The sequence below is a fragment of the Saccopteryx leptura genome, chromosome 2 (genome assembly GCF_036850995.1).
Source record: "Saccopteryx leptura isolate mSacLep1 chromosome 2, mSacLep1_pri_phased_curated, whole genome shotgun sequence".
NCBI classification, from domain to species: Eukaryota; Metazoa; Chordata; class Mammalia; order Chiroptera; family Emballonuridae; genus Saccopteryx; species Saccopteryx leptura.
The window spans coordinates 65,326,890-65,350,456 of NC_089504.1; the positions used below are offsets into that span (position 1 = coordinate 65,326,890).

The 23,567-nt window shown below is 39.0% G+C and overlaps 1 protein-coding gene across 2 annotated transcripts in view; it reads right to left on the reverse strand.

Moving 5' to 3' along the window:
• The window catches only part of ERMP1 (endoplasmic reticulum metallopeptidase 1), a 70,289-nt gene that overhangs the window by 32,297 nt on the left and 14,425 nt on the right, over positions 1 to 23,567 (reverse strand). Inside the window, exons 5-10 of one of the 2 annotated variants that reach the window (XM_066368100.1) lie at positions 9,481 to 9,627; positions 8,379 to 8,471; positions 5,988 to 6,200; positions 4,618 to 4,838; positions 1,553 to 1,727; positions 890 to 1,080 (exon numbers count right to left, since the gene is read on the reverse strand). In XM_066368100.1, the coding sequence (XP_066224197.1) occupies positions 890 to 1,080; positions 1,553 to 1,727; positions 4,618 to 4,838; positions 5,988 to 6,200; positions 8,379 to 8,471; positions 9,481 to 9,627 (1,040 nt within the window). The remainder of the gene's footprint in view (positions 1 to 889; positions 1,081 to 1,552; positions 1,728 to 4,617; positions 4,839 to 5,987; positions 6,201 to 8,378; positions 8,472 to 9,480; positions 9,628 to 23,567) is intronic. The other variant, XM_066368101.1, reaches the window with a different exon arrangement.

The following is a 23,567-nucleotide window of genomic DNA, read 5'->3' on the forward strand; positions in this document are numbered from 1 at the left end:
CTAGAGAGTACCAGGGAAGAGAAACAGGGGTGGCAAAGGTAGGATTCTCTCTCTGATGGCAGAACACTGATAAAGCAAAATGACAAGTCTGTGTTACTCTTTCATTACTTGCTAAATAAAAGCATTTTGGGTGTCAAAAGTGTACATCACTCAAGGAGATAGACTCGATTAATGAACTTTGCTGTGCAAGCAGTAAAGTAGTTGACTGATAATGGGAAAAGCCTCATCAGAATAGTTTTCCTTCACTGGTTCTAACAGCACTAATAAAACTATTATGTATTTATCATCACTGGCCTCTAATTAGTAAGTTCAAAACACATTATGAAGAATTATTCTGGCCTGACCTGTGGTGGCATAGTGTATAAAGTGATGACCTGGAACAGAGGTCACTGGTTCGAAACCCTGGGTTTGCCTGGTCAAGGCACATACAGAAAGCACCTACTACGAGGTGATATGTTCTATCTGTCCCCTCTCTTTCTCTCTCCTTTCATTTTCTCTTTCTCTCCTCTCTCTAAAAATCAAAAAGTAAAATCTAAAAAGAAAAAATTATTCTAAAAATTCTTACCAAGCAACCTCTACCAGGTAAGAATTCTACAGTACTAGATAAGCATTCTACAAATTTAAACTCAGGTAGTTTGAAAAGTTGTTTGAAAAGAGGTCTAATCAGAAGATCTGGGAGGGTGAGAAGGCAAAAGTAACAACAAAAACCCCATTCTACATTTTCTTACCATACCAAGCCCACAATGTGCACAGCCATTCACTATTTCTTTTGCTTAAGACTTTCTCAATAAATTATAAGCAACACTATTTCTTACAATGGCATGACTAAACTAATCACATATTTATATAAAAAAAAATAAAGAAAAAATTTAAGAAATGTTTTCCTTACAAAATAAGAAGAGAGAATCATCGTACAACCAGCCAAAATGGAAGCCAGTACAACATCGGGTGGAATTTCCGAACCACTCCTCCCAAGGATAGGGGTAAACATCTCGAATACCGCCCAGATGAGGTACAATGAATAAAGATAAGGAATAAACATCCCCAGAAAGTAAAAGGCAATAAATTTTCCTTCGGCACCTAGGAAAAAAGAAAAAGAAAACATAAATATATGAGATTCTACTATGAGGCACAGCTTTCTATAAGACCTTGGTAGCCTAAGAGAGGTGACTTGCCCTTTCGGTACCTGTTATCTAGTGTGATAAAACACTTTCACTCAGAGAGGCTAAAGTACAAATAAGAGTGAAACATACATTGTGCACTTTAAAACTGTATAATTTTGCTAACCGTGTCACCTCAAAAAATTCAATAACAAGAAAAAAAGAATTAAATACAATACATGATGTGTTCATAGTATGTGTTTCTAAACGTAAATATGGGACAGGATATATAAGGTATGAAATAAAAATCTGCATGATCCAAAAATTTAAAAACAAGAACCAACAATTTAGAAAGCCTTCCCGAAAGATAAAAATAATAATAGTCCCTGGAAGCCTTATTTTATGTATTTTAAGGTATTTTCCCATTTGTATCAAAATAAAAAATACCCTACCATGCTGCTTAAAGTACTTGTACACACAAAGCTTTGTGAGCAATGGAAACACCACCCAGACGGCACTAACAAATGCCGAGCAAAGTCCTTGATACGTGAGAGCTATAAGGGAACCACAATGCACAAACAGCGAGATGTCAAAAAACAGTTCTCCCAGATACTGGTCACTGGCATTCTGAAAGAAAGAAAAATACATTAGTGTCACTCATGGGTCATTCATAAAGATATTCTATTGTAATGTAATTCCCACTGCTCAGGGGAGCTACACATTTGTCTCCATGATGTGCTATCACAGAGTAATAAATTCAAATTGCTGAACAGGAAAGCAGAATTTAACAAGATGGGATAAAAACATCATTACGTGTATATGATCTGTGCAATACTGCTCTTGTCCTAAATTCCTGGTGCTTTCACATTATAAAATATGATCGTTATTTTTTGAGCTTTGAAATCTGAGCATTCCTATGCAGTTCTTCAGAAAAAGCTGCCATATGAACTTAATACATTTTAACATCTGCAGTAGTGGTTCTATTAATATAAACATGAAAGTTATTGTTTCAGTGCAGAAATGACAAAATGGTATAGACATACTTGAGACTTTCTCTTCTCTGCCTTTTCACTTCTGTGTATAGCCCAAGGCATGTTTAAGGGACCCTACTTCAAAAGCTCAAAAGAATTATAGTCACATGTTTTCAAAACAAGTCAAAGTTCACTCAACAACCCTCCCTCCCGCACTCCTTGGACAATGAAAGACAGCCTATTGTCCCTTATTTGGATATTCATTTACCACAATGTTAATCAAGAGGCATGGTTTTTAAAATGAGAAAAATAATTCTTAGGATTCAATTTGAAGCTGAATGCTACTTGAATATTAAAAACAAAGATCTCAGCAATAAAGAATGTATTAACTGAAAATATGTTTTATATTAAGTTCCCAAATTGTACCCAAAGATCAAACAAACATCCCTCAAATCTAATTCTATTTCTTTGATCCTTTCCACTTCTGACCATTCCAATCCATTCTATACACTGTTATCTGAGTTTTGTACTAAATTACTATCTCACTCACTCTCCTTAGAAAAATGTAATGATGGCCCCTGACTTTTACAGTCATGTTTCAACTTCACCCTGGCCAGTTATTGTGCTATCAACTTTGTTTTTACCACAAACTGTTTACTGACTGTGACCCAAATACATCTTACACATTCTCACCTCTGACTGCCCATCAACCTGTTCTCTATCTGGCACACACTTCTACTCATGCTTCAAAAACCAAGTTCAAATGTCACCATCCCCTTCTTGAAGCCTTTCTGACCTCCACAAACAAAATCCATCTCCTCCTGGCCCTGTATGCCTACAGCACCATGAATGTGTCACTCTCACTTCACCCCAATGTACTGTGGTTTCTCCAGCTTTCCAAATGAAACTGTGAGCTCAGAGACCACATCCTTATGGATCTCTATTAGCAGTACCAAAGTTTTATGATTGGACAACTGAAATTAGTCAAAGTAAATGCTGATATGCACCATGTATAGCAGTTAAGCCTTCAACGGTTGCAACTGTACTGAACAAACATCCTTGTCTCCACCCTTTCCTTCTCAAGCCCCTCGGCATCAACAATAGCCATACTCTAGTTATGTATTGTTGTACTAAGAATTAGCATGTGATATTGAGCTCCATGGTGTAATTCCTTTGAAAGCTGAAGCCACTAAGATTCAAGTATTACCTCAACCATAAATGGATGGCTAACCTCAAAGAACCTTTCAACAGGGCCTGCTAACATGGAAGGGCTCCTCAGACCATAACCCAACATTAACTGAAACTGAGACCAAAGTTCAGGCTCCAAAGACGTCCTTGTAGAAGGATTCCGGATTTTAGTCTTCAGTGTCTCCCTTATATCTAATCCCTAACAGCATACCGAAAAACCAGGTGTACAGTGCCTGTCCTGAAAATAATGAAGCTAAGAAAGATTTTTCCTTTAATTCAGAAAAATCAAAAGCCATGACTGTAATTTATTTTTAGTCTTATTATATAAACCCTAATTTTATTTTTTGCCAAATAAGTGTATACAGTTAAAACCATAACGATATGGCAATATTGTCTAAATCAGCATAAATCATTTGGAACTCTACTTGCTTCCCCCATTTTTCTTAGCAATGTGTCTTTAACCCCCATACCACATATGCATGCTGTCAGAATCTACATCAACAACATAAAGGTTAAAAAAAAGTAAAGGAAACTGAAGAGAACACTTTAAGTGCAGCTTTGAATGCAATATTCTTTCAGGCAGCAAGTACTAACTGTGTGCTAGTGTTGGGAGTCAGACACTGCCTAAACACATGGGGTAATGAACAAATCCCTGCCTTTGTGGAGCCTATAGTCCAGTGGGGAACAGAGCTATTTAAACATAAATTATCAGGTGAGCCCATGGAGAGCCAGTAGATTCAAGAGTATGGGTACAAAAACTGCAGCAGAGTTGGCAGAGGCCAGAAGGCTGTGTTAACAAGCCTTGTGTTGCCATCACCCCAAATACTGTTTACAACTTTGTAACCCCATTTGAAGTCTGCAAGAAAACCTTCAGTATAAGAAGCCTTTCAGAAATTTAACACAGTTCAGGGAGCCAGTTTTCTATAACCATGCCAAACAATTTTTGATAGCTCAAAAGGCCAAATACAGTCATGTGCCACATAATGACATCAATGACAGACGACATATGGTGGTTCCACATTATAATGGAGCTGAAAAATTCCTGTCACCTACTGACATCACAGCAGTCACAATGTCACATTACTAGTGTTTGTGGTGATGCTGCAACAGCCATTTTATAAAAATACAGCACATACAAAAAAAAAGTATAGCACATAAAATTACATAGAGGCTACATACCCTCTATGTCTGTGTAAGTGCACCTGATGATATTTGCACAATAATGAAAGTGCCTAACACATTTCTCATAATGTATTCCTATTGTCAAGTGGCACATGACTGTACAATGAATCCCACTTGAGTTTGCCTTCAATCCTTGAGGCAGCAAAAAGAAATCAACAAGTATGTCCAACACTTACCACATAATAAAATCTTTTAGCGAGGGTATGTATGAATATTATTTTGGCTACAGCAGCAGTTCCATAAAGACAAATGGAGACATAGAAGTGGTTATACCATGAGAGAGACTGTCCAATCAAAGAGATGAACACTGCTATAATTAGAACGGTCACCAGGCTAGTGAACCAGCTTATCAGGGTGATGCCAAATCCACAGAAGAAGTCCTTTGTGTAGTTAGCCACTAATGAAGAAAAAAACAGCATGGAGACCATTATCTTTATCAAATAATTTCATTACCAATCAGTAAAATTAAAAGGACAAATGTAAAAACAAAATTTTACCACTGTAATTGAAAAGTACTGAAATGTCCTAACCTAAGGGTAAGTAAAGTTTGTTAAATACTAGAAACAGGGAAGGTATCAATGAATAACAATCAACTAACATTTATTAAGAGTCTGTGGGTAACTAAAAACTCAAAGAGATAAGTCTTCCAGGAGTAATTCAGATATATTCCTAACTGGGAAAGTGAGTAGTTGTAATCCTCATCACCTTTGGGATGCTTTGTGTATCAAAATATCAGCAAGATGGAAAACCAAGTTCAACATAAAATCTTGCTAAGTCCTGGGTGGTTTGCTCAGTGGACAGAGAGCATCAGCCCAGCATGCAGACATCCAGGGTTCAATCCCCGGTCAGGACACACATAAAAAGCAACCATCTGCTTCTCTTCCTCTTCCTTTCCCCCTTCTCTCTCTCTTCTCTCACAGCCAGTGGCTCAAATGGTTCAAGCATCAGCCCAGGCCATTGAAGACAGCTCGGTTGATTCGAGCACTGGCCCCAGTGGGGGTAGCCGTGTGGATCCAGGTGGGGCACATGCAGCAGTCTGTCTATCTCCTCCCCTCTCACTTAAAAAAAAAATCTTGCTAAAAGAAGCTATCACAGGAAAAGAAGGAAAGCAGGAAAATAACCGGTAATAAAGGATTACTTAAATTAGCTGAATAGTTTATCTCTTAACAGCACTTATCAGCTTAGACTATAAAACATTTCAAGCAAAATAGGATTAATTTAACTAGAAGCAGGTCATTCACACTTTAGAATAGTGTGCTATTAGTCTGCAGTATAGGCAAGATGTTTTAATCGATCTTTTTACTTATCTGTATAAATCATTTTTAATAGCTCTTTTATGTTACTTCTATGGAGTACACAAGTACATAAAAATATACTAAAAGTATAATGAACATATTAATCTGATATTCATACAGGAATTTTGTATAAATCAAATATTATATTTCTTAGAATTTTTAACTTCTTAGAAAGATATAGGCAACTGACTAAAAACTTCAGGATAATTCTATGTCCATGCCATTATTGAGTTTTAGGGGAAAATACGTACTCTTATGTTTGGGCTGCAACAGTTTTTTGCCCAGGTACAAAACAGCAGCCACTACCACCATGTAGTTAATTATGCAGCCAACACGAGAGGGGTAGGCAATGACAAAAAGGCCGAGCACATCAAAGAAGACCATGTTCCCATGTCGATACTTAGAAGAAGAAACCAACATATCAGATGTAGCTAGATATTTAAGAACTGCTAAAATGTTGTCACCTATTAGTAAAGAAAAGAAAGACAAAGTTAAATAAACAATCCAGTGTTTAAATAAAAAAATACCCTACAAAGAATGTGAACTGAAATAGCTTTCTACCATTTTATTGCTCTCCCACACTTTTCTTACTAAATTTTTCAAATAAGCTCCAAGCTCCTACTCTGTTTTCTATCCACTTAGAAACTCAGACAGCTGGCCTTTGTCTTTTCCGTCTATTATAACTACTCTTGGATCAGTCATACCCTCGTTGTTGACAAACTCAGTAGCTGTTTCTTAGAGCCTACTGATTTAATATATATTTAATGTAATAGACACTGCTCTAAATATACTGCTCAAAAAATTTTGGGGATATTTCAAAATGCACTTTCAAGATCAGGGAATGTGCAGACAGATACTCCAGTACTTTCAGCCTTTTGTACAGTGCATTTTCACCAATGAAATAAAAGTTGGTTTTACACCTCATTTGCATAATCAAACAACTTTCTTTGACTTGTCATTTGCTTTTCTGATGTTCTTGTTTAATAAAAAAAATCAAATGCTTTTTTTTATCACTTCATATTCATTTTAAAATATCCCAATTTTTGTGAGCAGTGTACCAAAATTCAGTGGTCATCCAAGAGACAAAGGTTTCTTATGAAGCTCATGGACACCAAACAAGTTATTATACAAGATTTTAAGAATTAATAAGGAAATGTCAATTATTATCTGAATACAAATAATTAATAAAAAGCAGTATTAGAGTGCCCTAGGAACATATCATGGGAGACTAATGGAGTTTAGAAGTCAGAGAAGCAACCCTGAGGAAGTGGTATGCCTTGAATGACTGGCATTTCTTCCTATTTGCTCATCCCATCCCATCCTTGACTTTCTCTTCTTTCCACTTAAGACACCATACTGTCTTAGCTTTCACTGGCTTCCCTGTCTGCCTTAAAAATGTTTTTTCCCAAAAGCTCACATTTAGTCCTCTACATTTGCTTTGCTCTTTCAAAAGCATTTCCATTCTCTACATTTTCTGTGGTATTCTCCACCCTTTCATTCCCAAACCCATATACTGAGTTCTGCCAAGAGCTCTAACACCGTATCTGTATTTTTATCTGGTTGGTTCACAAACCCCCTCCGTTTACATGTCTGACAGAGTTCATGGTTGCCTTCCACATCCCTACTATATAGTCAATGGTATCACTTTCCCTAGCCAGCTGGGTCTTTTATTTTGTAATCATCCTTGCTGCTGTCCATCTGATTCATCCCTTCTCTCTTACTTGCCAAGTCTTGTTGAATTTACATTCAAAATGTTATCTCATTTTCCATTCCTCCCCCTTCCTTTCTATCTTTCATCAATATCACAGTCTAGGTCCTCATTATTCCTAACTTATTGTCTCCCGGCTTAAATAACCAGACTCATGGCCTCCCTTCTTGCCTCCATTCACTCCAGACAACATCATGAGAATAACAGCATTTAAAGCCATCGTTCCTTCATGTACTCAAGCTTTTAATGATTCCTTATTTCTACAGCATCTTCTTGCTGATTTTTAAACCGTTCTGCAATTTTCTCTACTCTTACACTTCTACCTCATTTCCCTCTATTTCTGAAAAGACAATTTCCATTAGATTGTAGTCTGAAAATCTACTCATCAACAGCCCCACAAACACACCCTACCCATGCTGTGCCCATACTTGAAATGTACTATTCACTGGGCCAAATCCTACCAACCCTTTTAAGACTCAGCATCAGACTCACCTCCTTTGATTATTCCACATCACTCTGGAAAGCATTTAACTCCCTTGCCCTGTGTTGTCCTGACGCTATCCTATAATCCTCTCACCTCCCAACCTTGGATCATGTCACTATTACACCTGGGCAAGCTGCCCAAATGTATTGGTGTCACTTCCAGTATATAACTTCCATTTTGGCAATACTCTAATCACTCAGCAATTCTACCATAATCCTGGGTTAACTCCTTTTCAAATTCCCCCCAATGAATAATCTTATGTTCTTAATTGCTAAACTATACTTCAAGGCTAACTTTAAGCCCTCATCTCTCTAACTCCAAAACCCCAGCTCATTCACACCATACACTGCCTCCCTAATAATGCTTAGGCCACAAAATATTTACAAGTTAATAGATCATCCCTTATATTCCATCTTACCAGATATGAAAAGTCTACATTAGAATACCAACCTGCTCTCTGAATGGAATCTGTTAGAATTCTGTCCGCTGTGTCATACTTGGTGTGATAAATGTATCCATTCTCAATAAAAGCTAAGTCTATTCCTAAAACATACACACACAAAAAAGATCATTTTGCTTTAAGGATCAACCTTGTTTTAGGCCTATTTGTTTAATGTATTAAATTCTTAAATGTTAAAATGTTAAAGTAGTGGCACGATAGCTTTGTCACATTAATGGGTGAAATTCTCTTAGAAATTCTTCGGTAGAGCGTCGGCCTAGCGTGCGGAGGACCCGGGTTCGATTCCCGGCCAGGGCACACAGGAGAAGCGCCCATTTGCTTCTCCACCCCTCCGCCGCGCTTTCCTCTCTGTCTCTCTCTTCCCCTCCCGCAGCCAAGGCTCCATTGGAGCAAAGATGGCCCGGGCGCTGGGGATGGCTCTGTGGCCTCTGCCTCAGGCGCTAGAGTGGCTCTGGTCGCAACATGGCGACGCCCAGGATGGGCAGAGCATCGCCCCCTGGTGGGCAGAGCGTCGCCCCATGGTGGGCGTGCCAGGTGGATCCCGGTCGGGCGCATGCGGGAGTCTGTCTGACTGTCTCTCCCTGTTTCCAGCTTAAGAAAAATGAAAAGGAAAAAAAAAAAAAAAAAAAAAAAAATTCTTGTAGAATTTATTACTGTTACATAATTCAATACATAATGAGTGAGGAAGTATATACTACTGCACAGGGAGGCATTATACACAGCAAGGATTAGGAATATTGAGCTCAGGAGTTCATTAAAACTTTGCCATCTACATACTTGCCAGACAACAGCCAAATCTTAACTTTAAGTAAGTTGTATAAGCCACCAAGGCTGTTGGCAAAGCAAAATAACAAAAAAACAAAGTCAAAGACCCTGAAGGATCTATTACCATATTCTGGGAATGAACTGCTAACCAGTTCTCCTCTGTTCTCCTGTCACATTGTGGGGCAAGATGATATGTTCTAGAAAAGGCAAGCATTTAAACTAAAGTTTAAAAGAAAATATCAAGAATTTAGTTTCAGTGCGTCAGAATACAAAGCTCTCACGTAGAGAATTACATCACACTATGGCCCATAACTACTGACAAAATACCTGGAATGTTGCCAAAATCCCTGTAGATACGAAAGTCAGTATCTGAAGGAATAACACCGCTCTGGAAAACCTCCTGAGCCACCACAGAAGCAAAAGGGTGTTTAGCTGCTGAAACATAAGCTTGGACCAACCAAGGATTTTCAGGACCTGAAATGAAACATGGCAAAATAAGGTTAACATGGTAATTTTTTTAGCATACTAATTTTTAAAAACATATCTAAAATAGTTATTTGGGGTGGTTTGGAAAGAAAAATCCAGAGTGGTATTTTTAAAATAATTTTTTCTGTATTTTCCAACATTTCTCTACTAAATGTATATGACTTTTAGAATAAAAAAATAACCTTTCAGAGAACAAGATTTTTTAAATTATAAAATAACACTATAGAAAGTTTAAATTTAAAAATAAAAAATTGGCCCTGGCCAGTTGGCTCAGTGATAGAGCGTCGGCCCAGCATGTGGAAGTCCTGGGTTCAATCTGCTGTCAGGGCACACAAGGAGAAGCACCCATCTGCTTCTCTACCCTTCCTCCTCTTGCTTTTCTCTCTCTCTTCTTCTGCTGTAGCCACAGCTTGATATGTTTGAGCAGGTTGGCTCCAGGCACTGAGGATGGCTCCATGGCCTTGCCACAGGCACTAAAACATACTGCTCACAAAAATTAAGGGATATTTCAAAATGAATATGAAGCGATGAAAAAAAACATTTTTAATTAAACAAGAACATCAGAAAAGCAAATGACAAATCAAAGAAAGTTGTTCAATTATGCAAATGAGATGCAAAACCAACTTTTACTTTATTGGTGAAAATGCACTATACAAAAAACTAAAAGTAGGCCTGACCTGTGGTGGCGCAGTGGATAAAGCGTCAACCTGGAAATGCTGAGGTTGCTGGTTCGAAACCCTGGGCTTGCCTGGTCAAGGCACATATGGGAGTTGATGCTTCCAGCTCCTCCCCCGTCTCTCTCTCCTCTCTCTCTCTCTCTCTCTCTCTCTTTGTCTCTCTCTCCCTCTCTCCTCTCTAAAAAAATGAATAAATAAAATAAAATAAAAAACTAAAAGTACTGGAGTATCTGTACGTTCCCTGATCCCCTAATTTTTGTGAGCAGTGTAGCTCAGTTGCAGAGAAACACAGCAACAGCCCCTGATGGGTAGAGCATCACCGCCTAGTGGGCTTGCAGGGTGAATCCCAGTCAGGGTGCCTGTGGGAGTCTGTCTCTCTGCCTCCCCTCCTCTCACTGAATAAAAGAAAAAGAAAGAAAAAAAACACTCAAGTCTGTCATCCTAAGATAGCTATTATCTTTTTCATATCTTCAATTTTTAAAAAATGTCTATGTGTACATAGCTATAATTATAGCATATATCATTATAATTACTTTATCTGTTAATATTAGCGTTTTGCTTAATTATGTTGTAATAACCCATTAACCTCAGTGGGTTACAATAAATAGGCTTATTTCTTGCTCACGTTACATTTTGGTTCCTGGATAACTGTAGTTATGTTCCATGGTTATTATGTGCCATATGTCTTATTCATTTTGGGATCCAGGCTGAAGGACAAACCCCAATCAGGGATGTATTGGTCTCATGGCCAAAGTTAACAAGAGGAATAGACCACATGATGGCTCCTAAAAGTCTTCTTGGTTGAGTTTTATGTCTCTCTCATTTATAATCTACTTGCCAAAGCAATTTATATAGCCAACTCTGCAGTTATTGGGGGAGGAAGTGTATATACTACTTTCACAGGGAGGCATTACAAGTTACATGGGAGGGAGGAGTGAATAATTGGGAATAATAATACAATTTATCTCACTATCCTAAAGAAAAACTGTTACATTTAAAAAAGCCATATATGCCTGAAGATATTAGTGCAGAATTATTAATGATAACAATTATAAACAGCAGTAATAGGGAACTTTAGGGGTATGTTCAGTGTTTTGCAGTTATTGAAGTGACCATTATAATTTCAAGCAACACAGGAAAATGCATTTGATATAATGTTAAGTGGAGGAACAACACACAGCATATATAATATATATATTTCAGAGAATCTAAAATGATTAAGACTTTTTAAACTTTATAAACAGATTATCAAGCTGCTTTCTTATATAAGGGGAAAAAATGGCCACTAGTGGGAGTGGAAGAAGGGGAAGGGGTAGAGAAACACTATAGAAGCAGTTACCCAGGTGACCCAGATACTGTAGTTACTAGACACGATTTTAAAATAACTATAGTTAGCCTGACCAGGCTGTGGCGCAGTGGATAGAGCATCAGACTGGGATGCGGAAGGACCCAGGTTTGAGACCTCGAGGTCGCCAGCCTGAGTGCGGGCTCATCTGGTTTGAGCAAAGCTCACCAGCTTGAGCCCAAGGTCGCTGGTCGAGTAAGGAGTTACTCGGTCTGCTGAAGGCCCGCAGTCAAGGCACATATGAGAAAGCAATCAATGAACAACTAAGGTGTTGCAATGAAAAACTAATGATTGATGCTTCTCATCTCTCCATTCCTGTCTGTCCCTATCTATCCCTCTTTCTGACTTTCTTTCTCTGTGTCTCTGTAAAAACAAAACAAAACTATGGTTAATATGTTCAAAAGTACAGGTGATAAGAATTTCACCAGACAAGCACAATATTTTTTTAAAAAGAGGCAAATGGAAAACCTAGAACTGAAAATCATACTGATGTTAAAAAAAATAATGGATGATTTAATATGATACAGGTTAAACATAGCAAAAGAAAGGATTATAAATAAACAGAATTATAGCACAGAAAGAAAAAAGCATGGAAAATATGGAAATAAGTATGAGAGACATAGGAGAATACAGTAAAAAGGGCGAATATAGGACTAACTGGAGATAGAATGGGGCAGAAGCAATGTTTAAAGAGATAATGGCCAATAATTTTCCAAAACCCACAGAAAACAGTAAGCTGTGAATTCAAAAAGCTCTACAAACCCCAAACAGAATACAAAGAAAAAAATATATTTAGCACCAAAATCATTCCTTTGAATACCATTATCCACTAAAAGGAATAGGTATCCTTAGAGAAATGGCTAGTTCCAGCCTGGCCTGTGGAGGCACAGTGGATAAACCTTCGGCCTGGAATGCCAAGGTTGCCGGTTCGTAACCCTGGACTTCCCTGGTCAAGGCACATACAACAAGCAAGCAATGAACAACATGAAGCAACTATGAGTTGATACTTCCCATTCCATGCTCCCCTTTCTCTCCTGTCTCTGTAAAATCAATAAATAAAGTATTTAAAAAAAAAAAAAAAAAAAAAGAAATGGCTAGTTCCAGAATGCAGACTAGGAAACTACAAGATAAGTCAAAACATTTTGTGCCAGAAAGAAAATGCTCAAAGAAACATGTCAGAGAAATATCAAAAGGTCTCAGGATCAAAGTTTCATGAGAAACAGCATACCTACAGTTTCAAAATTCCTATTTACAAAAAGAAAAATAATTTTCTTTATAAATTTTTAATTTTATAAAGTAGAAAAATGTGGCAAATACTGTAATTAAAGTTTAAAAAGTTATTATCAGGCCCTGGCCAGTTGGCTCAGTGGTAGAGTGTCAGCCTGGAGTGCAGGAGTCCCGGGTTGGATTCCCGGCCAGGGCACACAGGAGAAGTACCCATCTGCTTCTCCACCCCTCCCCCTCTCCTTTCTGTCTCTCTCTTCCCCTCCCGCAGCCGAGGCTCCATTGGAGCAAAGTTGGCCTGGGCGCTGAGGATGGCTCTGTGGCCTCTGCCTCAGGCGCTAGAATGGCTCTGGTTGCAACAGAGCAACGCCCCAGATGGGCAGAGCATCGCCCTCTGGTGGGCATGCCGGGTGGATCCTGGCTGGGCACATGCAGGAGTCTGTCTGACTGCCTCTCCATTTCCAACTCCAGAAAAATACAAAAAAAAAAAAGTTATCATCAGTAATCAAACAGACATCACAAGCCTTCTGATGTGATCCACCGAAAAGTAGAAATGTAAAAAGGAAAAAGAAAGATGATGATGGGGAAACAGACTATTAAACCGTATTGTGTTAAAATGCTATTATTTTAAAAAATACTATTATTAAATAATACTATTAGAATTGGATGTTAATAATTAAAATTATACTATTAAAATATTAGAACCTTATTGAAAAACAGGTAAAGCTAACTGTAAAGAAAATAAAGTAACATAATACCCATGATCACTAGCTTGAGCCCAAAGGTGGCAGGCTTGAGCAAGGAGTCACTGGCTCGACTTGAGCCCCCCAGTCAAGGCACATATGAGAAAGCAATCAATGAACAACTAAAGTGATGCAACTAAAAGTTGATGCTTAATATCCCTTTCCCTTCCTGTCTCTCTCTCTCTCTCTCAAAAAAAAGGGGGTGTGGCGGGGATAATGTTTCTCTCTCTTAGATGAGTAGTTGTTTCTGAGAAGCAGCAGGTGAAAACTGCTATAAGGCTGTGACAAGAATCTATTTTCTTTCATAAGTGGGGGTTAGAGTGTTACTCAGTTGACATAACTAAGTTTACACATTTATGTTTTTATAATTTTTATATAATGATTATAATATACCTAATAAAACATGACAATTAAATGCTACGTTTGAGCCTGAATTAGAACTCAAATTAAAAAGCAAAACAGGCCCTGGCCAGTTGGCTCAGTGGTAGAGCGTCGGCCTGGTGTGCAGGAGTCCCGGGTTTGATTCCCAGCCAGGGCACACAGGAGAAGCACCCATCTGCTTCTCCACCCCTCTCCCTCTCCTTCCTCTCTGTCTCTCTCTTCCCCTCCTACAGCCAAGGCTCCACTGGAGCAAAGTTTGCCCGGGCGCTAAGGATGGCTTTGTGGCCTCTGCCTCAGGCGCTAGAATGGCTCTGATTGCGGCAGAGTGACTCCCCAAGATGGGCAGAGCATCGCCCTCTGGTGGGCATGCCGGGTGGATCCCGGTCAGGTGCATGCAGGAGTCTGTCTGACTGCCTCCCCGTTTCCAGCTTCGGAAAAATACCAAAAAAAAAAAAAAAAAAAAAAAAGCAAAACAAAAACAGCTAGGACATTATTGGAACAACTGGAGAAATCTGAATATGCACTGTTCTAGGTAATAGTTTTATATTAGTGTCCTATTTCTTGAGTGTGATAAATGTACTGTTATGAAGAAACATACCTGTCCTTTATCTTCAGAGATGATTTTTCTCCTTGATATAATGTGGTGAATTATATAGATCAATTTTCAAATATTAAACTATCTTCATTTACCATCAGTCAAGTTTCTGGATATAAAATCAATATATAAAAATAAGTTGTGGCCTTGGCTGGTTAGCTCAGTTGATTAGAGCGTTGTCCCAAAATGACAAGGCTGCAGGTTGGATCCTCAGTCAGGGCACATGTGGGAAGAAATCAACGAATGCACAACTAACTAGAACAATAAGTGAATGAATGCTTCTCTCTCTCTTTTTCAATTCTTCTCTTCTTTCTTTCTCTCTCTCTCTCTCTTTCTCTCTCTCTCCCTTTTTCTCTCTCTCTCTCTCTCCCCCTGCTCCATCTCTCTGAAATCAATTTAAAAAACAGTTGCATTTCATATACTAATAATGAACTGTCAGAATAAGAAACTAAGAAAGCAATCTGGTCATAAAAAAGGAATGAAATCTTATCACTAGAGACAGTGAGTAGACCGAATGGGTACTATGCTAAGTGAAATAAGTCAGAGACAGACAAATGCCATATAATTTCACTTATATGTGTAATATAAATAACAAGTAAAAGAATAAATAAAATAGAAAAAGACTCATAGATGAAGAGAACAAACGATGGTTATCAGATGGGAGAGGGGTTGGAGGCTGGTAAAAACGGTGAAGAGATTAAGGAATGAAAAGACAACACACTGAATGAAAGAACACATTCGCCAATGATACATCCAGTAAGGGGTTACTATCCATATTTTATAAGGAAGTCACACAACTCAACACCAAAAAAGCAAACAACCCAATTAAAACTGGGCAGAGGACCTAATATACACTTCTCAAAACAGGACATACAGATGGCCAATAGACATATGAAAAGATGTTCGACATCACGAATCATCAGAGAAATGCAAATTAAAACAACAATGAAATATTACCTAATACTTGTCAGAATGGCTATCATCAATAAGTCAACAAACAACAAAGGTAGCTGAGGATGTGGGAAAAGGGTAACCTCATGCACAGTTGGTGGGAATGCAGACTAGTGCAGCCACTATTTTTTTTTTTTTTTTTTGTATTTTTCTGAAGCTGGAAATGGGGAGAGACAGTCAGACAGACTCCCGCATGCGCCCGACCGGGATCCACCCGGCACGCCCACCAGGGGCGACGCTCTGCCAACCAGGGGGCGATGCTCTGCTCCTCCGGGGCGTTGCTCTGCCGCGACCAGAGCCACTCGAGCGCCTGGGGCAGAGGCCAAGGAGCCATCCCCAGCGCCCGGGCCATCTTTGCTCCAATGGAGCCTCGGCTGTGGGAGGGGAAGAGAGAGACAGAGAGGAAGGAGGGGGGGGGTGGAGAAGCAAATGGGCGCTTCTCCTATGGGCCCTGGCCGGGAATTGAACCCGGGTCCCCTGCACGCCAGGCCGACGCTCTACCGCTAAGCCAACCGGCCAGGGCCTGCAGCCACTATTTAAAACAGTATGGAGGGTCCTCAAAAAATTTAAAAATGGAACTGCCTTAAGACCCAGTAATTCCACTTCTGGGTATACATCTGAAGAAACCCAAAACACTGATTGGAAAAAATATATGCACCCCTATGTTCATTGTGTATAATAGTCAAGATATGGAAGAAGCCCAAGCACCCATCAATAGATGAGTGATAAAAAGTGGGGATACATATATGCAATGGAGTATTACTTGGCCATAAAAAAAGAATAAAATCTTACCATCTGCAACAGCATGCATGGACCTAGATAGAGGGTATTATGCTAAGTGAAATAGGTGAGACAGAGAAATACCATATCTTTTTATTTACATGGAATCTAAAGAAAAAAACAAACAAAATTGAAACAGACTCACAGACACAGAGAATAGACTGATGGATTCCAGAGAGGAGGGCAGTTGGGAGACTGGGTGAAAAGGTGAAGGAATTAACAAGTACAAATTGGTAGTTACAAAATTCTCATAGGGATGTGAAGTACAGCGTAGTCAAAATAGTCAATAATGTTCTAATAAGTATGTATAGTGCCAGGTCTGCACTGGAAATATTGGGGTGGAGGAGGAAAGGAGACACTGTAAAGTACATGATTATCTAATCACTATATTGTATACCTGAAACTAAGACAAAATAATAGTGAATGTAAATTGTAATTAAAAAATAAATTTTTTGAAAAGGATGTTCATGAGGATGCCAAGATGGTGACGGAGGAGCAGAAATTCCAACTGCCACCTCCCAGGACTAAACTGGAGTTATAACTAAATTTAAAAACAATCATCCTGAAAAACCAACTTAGTCCATAACCAAGAAGTAAGAGAAGCCAAATGGAGACTAGTTGGAAGGGCAGAGATGTGAAAAGGGCAGCCCCCACTCCCAGGAGCAAGCAATGGCTGGAGCGTCCAAAGGGACTCTTGACTGCAGGCAAGTTTACCCTGAGAGGTGTGGGTCCTAAGCCTTAGGCCAGGAGCCCCAACTCAGAGCACCAGAGCCTAGAAGAAGTGCCAACATAGCATTTGGCAGTGAAGAGAGGTAAGGTTTCTGTCTGTGAGAAAGAGGTGGGAGTTCACAGAGGACAAGATAAACGAAAGCACAGAAGCAGAGCAGCAAAAAGAAAAGAGGCTCAAAAAGGCTGAGGACATTCTAAGAGAGAGCTCTGTAACAACATGAAGAGAAATCACATCCACATCATAGGGGTTCCTGAAGGAGAAGAGAATGAACGAAGAATAGAGAACTTGTTTGAAGAAATTACAGTATAGCCTGACCTGTGGTGGCGCAGTGGATAAAGCATCAACCTGGAAATGCTGAGGTTGCCGGTTCAAAACCCTGGGCTTGCCTGGTCAAGGCACACATGGGAGTTGATGCTTCCAGCTCCTCCCCCCTTCTCTCTCTGTCTCTCCTCTCTCTCTGTCTGTCTCTCCCTCTCCTCTCTAAAAAATGAATAAATAAATAAATAAAAAAGAAACAAAGAAAAAAAAAAAAAAGAAATTACGGTATAGCTGAAAACTTCCCTAACCTGATGAAGGAAAATGTCACCCAAGTTCAAGAAGCACAGAGTCCCATTAAAGATGAACTCAAAGAGGCCCATACCAAGACACATGATAACTGAAATGCCAAAGTGAAAAGACAAAGAAAAGATACTAAAAGCTACAAGAGAAAAGCAATTAATTACTTTCAAAGGAGCCCCCATAAGGCTGACATCTGAATTCTCAACACAATTGAGGGCAGAAAGGACTGGGCAAGAAATACTCAAAGTGATGCAAAACATAAACCTACAACCGAGACTACTTTATCCAGCAAAGGTATACTGGTCATTTAAAATTGGAGGAGAAATAAATAGCTCCCCACACAGAAAAAAAGACTCAGAGAGATCACTACCATCAAACCAGTACTGCAAGAAATGTTCAAGGGTCTGTTATAAGAAGAGGGAAAAAGAAAGAAGAAATCAAAAGAAAGAGGATTATAGGTTTAAAGAATAAAATAACAATAAATAAGTACATATCAATAATGACTTTTAATGTAATGGATTAAATGTTCCAATTAAAAGACATAGGGTAGCAGCATGAATAAAAATACAAGACCCATTAGAGGCATATCTTAAAAAGAAAAAGCTCAAATAAACAATCTAACTCTGTACCTAAAAGAACTAGAAAAAGAACAACAAATAAAGCCCAGAGGAAGTAAAAGGAAGGAAATAATAAATATCAGAGCAGAAATAAACAACAGAGACTGAAAAAAAAAATACACAAGATCAATAAAACCAAAAGCTGGTTCTCTGAAAAGGTAAACAAGACAGATGATGCTCTTTAACCAAACTCATCAAAAAAAAAGAAAAAAAAAAGAGGACCCAAATAAATAAAATCAGAAATGAAAGAGAAAAACTAATATCACATAAATACAAAGGATTGTAAGAAAATACTATGAAGAACTATACGCCAAAAACTGGACAGCAAAGGCATAATGGATAATTTCTAGAAACATACAGAGCAGACCAATTACAACAAATGAAATTGAAATAGTTATCCAAAAACTCCCAGCAAACAAAGGTCCTGGACCAGATGGCTTCACAAGTGAATTTTATCAAACACTCAAAGAAGAACTAACACCTATCCTTTCGTGAATTTCACGAGGAGGGAAAACTTCCAAGTTCATTTTATAAGGCAAGAATTATCCCAATTCCAAAACCAGGTAAAGAAACTACAAAGAATGAAAACTATAGGCCAATATCCCTGATGAACATAGATGCTAAAATTCTCAACAAAATATCGGCAAACTGGATCCAGCAATGCATTAAAAAGATCAAACATCATGAACAAGTGAGATTTCTTCGGAGGAGAAAAGGCTGGTACAATATTCACATATCAATGAATGTGATTCATCACATAAACAAAATGAAAGATAAGTCATATGATCATATCAACAGATGCAGAAAAAGCATTTGATAAAATCCAGCACCCATTCACGATCAAAACTCTCAGTAAAATTGGAATACAGGGAACATACCTCAACACAATAAAGGCCATATAAGACAAACTGACAGCCAACATCATACTCAACTGGCAAAAATTAAAAGCAATCCAGTTAAGGTCAGGAACAAGACAGAGGTGACCCCTTTCACTACTCTTATTCAACCTAGTTCTAAAAGTCCTAGCCGCAGCAATCAGACAAGAAGAAATAAAAGGCATCCAAACTGGAAAAGAAGAAGTAAAACTGCCATTATTTGCTGACGACATGATGCTGTATATAGAAAACCCTAAAATCTCAGGCAAAAAACCACCAGACTTGATAAATGAATTTGCAAGGTTACAGGACATAAAAGGAACATTCAGAAAGCAGTGGCATTTTTATACACCAATAATAAAGTCAGAAAGAGAAATTAAGAAAACAATTCCCTCACTATTGCTATAAAAAATGTTCAAGTACCTAGGAATAAATTTTACCAGGGAGAAAAAAAGACTTCTACTCGGAAAATTAAGACATTAAAAAAAGAAATTGGCCTGACCAGGTAGTGGCACAGTGGATAGAGCATCAGACTGGGATGCAGAGGACCCATGTTTGAAACCCCAAGGTCGCCAGTTTGAGTGCAGGCTCATTTGGTTTGAGCATAGATCACCAACTTGAGCCCAAGGTCGCTGGCAAGAGCAAGGGGTCACTCGGTCTGCTGTAGCCCTCTGGTCAAGGCACATATGAGAAAGAAATCACTGAGAAACTAAGGCGCCACAACAAAGAATTGATGCTTCTCATCTCTCTCCCTTCCAGTCTGTCTGTTCCTAACGCTGTCTCTCTCTGTCTCTGTCACAAAAAAATAAAAAAAATTTTAAAAAATAATCGAAGGTCCTGGCCGGTTGTCTCCGTGTTAGAGCATCAGCCTGGCATGTGGAAGTCCCAGGTTCAATTCCCGGCCAGGGCACACAGGAGAAGAAACCATCTGCTTCTCTAGCCTTCCCCCACTCCTTTCTTTCTATATCTCTCTTCCCCTCCCGCAGCCAAGGCTCCACTGGAGCAAAAGTTGGCTTGGGCGCTGAGGATGGCTTCTGTAGCCTCCGCTTCAGGTGCTAGAATGGCTCCGGTTGCAACGGAGCAACGGCCCAGATGGGCAGAGCATTGCTCCCTAGTGGCTTGCCAGGTGAATCCTGGTAGGGTGCATGTGGGAGTCTGTCTCTCTGCCTCCCCTACTTCTCACTTCAGAAAAATACCAAAAAGAAAGAAAAAATCTTGGAAGATACAAACAAGTGGAAACATATACCATGTTCATGGATAGGAAGAATTAACATCATTAAAATGTCCATACTACCTGAAGCAATCTATAAAGTCAATACAATTGTTATTAAAATACCAACGGCATATTTCACAGATCTAGAATATTTCAAAAATTTATCTGGAACCAAAAAGAACCCAGATAGTCTTAGCAATCTTGAAAATGAAGAACAATGTGAAAGGCATCACACTACCTGATATCAAGCTATACTACCAAACCACTGTAATCAAAACAGCCTGGTACTGACATAAGAACAAGCATATAGATCAATGGAGCAGAAAAAGGAACCCAGAAATAAACCCTTTATAGTGAATAAATATTTGACAAAGGAGGGAAGAGTATACAATGGAGAAAGAAAATCCCTTCAATAAATGGTGTTGGGAAAATTAGGTACATGCAAAAAAATTAAACTAGACTACGAATTTACACCATTCACAAAACAAACTCAAAATGGATAAAAGACTTAAATGTAACTAGCAAAACCACAAAAATCTTGCAAGAAAACACAGGCCATATACTCTCAGACATCTTTTGAAGCAATATTTTTACTGATATATATCCACAGGCAAGTGAAATAAAGGAAAAAAACCAAATGGGACTATGTGAAACTAAAAAGCTTTTGCACAGCAAGAAAACCCCCCATTAACAAAATAAAAAGACAACTTACTCAATGGAGAACATATTTGCTGATATGTCTGATAAGGGGCTAATAACCAAAATTTATAAAGAACTCCTAAAACTCTCACCAGGAAGGTAAACAATCCAATTAAAAAATGGGCAAATGAAAAAAAAGGGGGGGGGGGACGCAAATGACCCAAACTGACACTTCTCCAAAAAGGACATACAGATGGCTAACAGGCACATAAAAAAAGTGCTCCACAACTCTAATAATTAGAAAAACGCAAATTAAAACCACAGTGAGGCCTGACCAGGTGGTGGAGCAGTGCACGGAGCATCAGACTGGGATGCGGAGGACCCAGGTTTGAGACCCCAAGGTCGCCAGTTTGAGCACGGGCTCATCTGGCTTAAGCAAAAAGCTCATCAGCTTGGATCCAAGGTCGCTGGCTTGAGCAAGGGGTTACTTGGTCTGCTGGAGGCCCGCAGTCAAGGCACATATGAGAAAGCAAGCAATGAACAACTAAGGTGTCTCAACGAAAGGCGATGTTTCTCATCTCTCTCCGTTCCTATCTGTCTGTCCCTGTCTGTCCCTCTCTCTGACTCTCTGTCCCTGTAAAAAACAAAACAAAAAAACCACAGTGAGATACCACCTCACATCTGCCAGAATAGCTTTTATTAACAAATCAACAAACAAGTGCTGGGAAGGGTGTGGAGAAAAGGGAACCCTTCTGCACTGCTGATGGGAATGCAGACTGGTGCAGCCACTGTGGAAAACAGTATGGTATTGCCTCAAAAAATTAAAAATTTAACTGCCTTATGACCCAGCTATCCCACTTTTAGTGATATATCCTAAGATTCCAAAATATTACCAGTAATTCCAAAAAAGATATGCACTCCCATGTTCATTGCAGCACTGTTTACAACAGCCAAGATCTAGAAATAGCCCAAGTGTCCACCAGTGGACGACTGGATAAAAAAGATGTGGTAGTACATTTACACAATAGAATACTATGCAGCTATGAAAAAGAAAATCTCACATTATGCAACAGCATGGATGGACCTGGAGATTATTATGCTAAGTGAAATAAGCCAGGCAGAGAAAGAGAAATATTACATGATCTCACTTATCACATATGTGGAATCTAATGAACACAACAAACTGAGGAACAAAACAGAAACAAAGGCAGGGTCACAGGGAACAGAGGACAACTGTCAGAGGGGAGGAAGGAAGAGAGCATGGGATCAAAGAAGGTGAAGGCATTAGCCAAGTGAGATGAGGCCTCAGAAATGACCATTGAATTTAGCAATGTTACTTTTACAAGAGCAATTTAAAGCTAATTACAACTAATTCAAAAACAGGAGCAAAGGAATTCCAGTCTCTTTCTGCAACAGAAGGAAATTGAGAGAGGAGCAGTAGCTGGGGGGAAGGGTGAGTCAAAAGCAGCTTTAAGAAGAAAGAAAAAGCATATTTGTGTGATGATGTAAATGATTTCATAGGGAGAGAAAAAATTAATCACTGAAGAGGGGAAAATGTGTTTAAGTCACTGTTAATACAACCAGTCTCCTATGCATGGACTGGGAAGGTGTTTTCCAAATTTTTACTCATAAAAAAGCCAAGAAGCCTGAACTGTGGTGGTGCAGTGGATAAAACGTCAACCTGGAACGCTGAGGTTGCCGGTTCAAAATCCCGGGCTTGCCAGGTCAAGGCACATTTGGGAGTTGATGCTTCCTGCTCTTCCCCCACTTTTCTCTCTCCTTCTAAAAAATGAATAAAATCTAAAAAAAAATTATTTTAAAAAAAGCCAAGAAAACTATGCAGTACTTAAATCTATGTGTCTATGTGCAGTTATTTCTATGATAAATTCCTACAAGTGGACCTGCTGAACAGGAGGGTTTGCATATTTTATAAAGTGGTACATATTGTCAAGCTGTCCCAAAACTAAATCAATCTACACTTTCACCAATAGTTTATGAAAATGCCTGTTTCTCTGTATTCATCAGCACTGGGCATTATCATTCCACTTACTTTTTAAAACTCTAACATTGCCTGACCAGGCAGTGGCGCAGTGGATAGAGCCTCTGACTGGGATGCAGAAGGACCCAGGTTCGAGACCCTGGGGTTGCCAGTTTGAGCACGGGCTCATCTGGTTTGAGCAAAAAGCTCACCAGCTTGGACCCAAGATCACTGGCTCGAGCGGGGGGTTACTCAGTCTGCTGAAGGCCCCCGGTCATGGCACATATGAGAAAGCAATCAATGAACAACTACAATGTTGCAACAAAAAACTGATAATTGATGCTTCTCCTCTCTCCGTTCCTGTCTGTCTATATCTATCCCTCTATGTGACTCTCTCTCTGTCCCTGTAAAAAAAAAAAAAATTAAAAATCTAACATTAAAAAAATTCTTACTGTTGTCTGAATTTACATTTCTTCTAAAATGAAATTTGTTTCATGTGGCAGCTTCTTAAGAAGTTAAACATATATTTAACATGTGACCCAGGAATACCATTCCTAGATATCCACCCCCCCCCCAAAATGAAAATATATGTCCACAAAGACGTGCTGGCTTGAATGTGGGA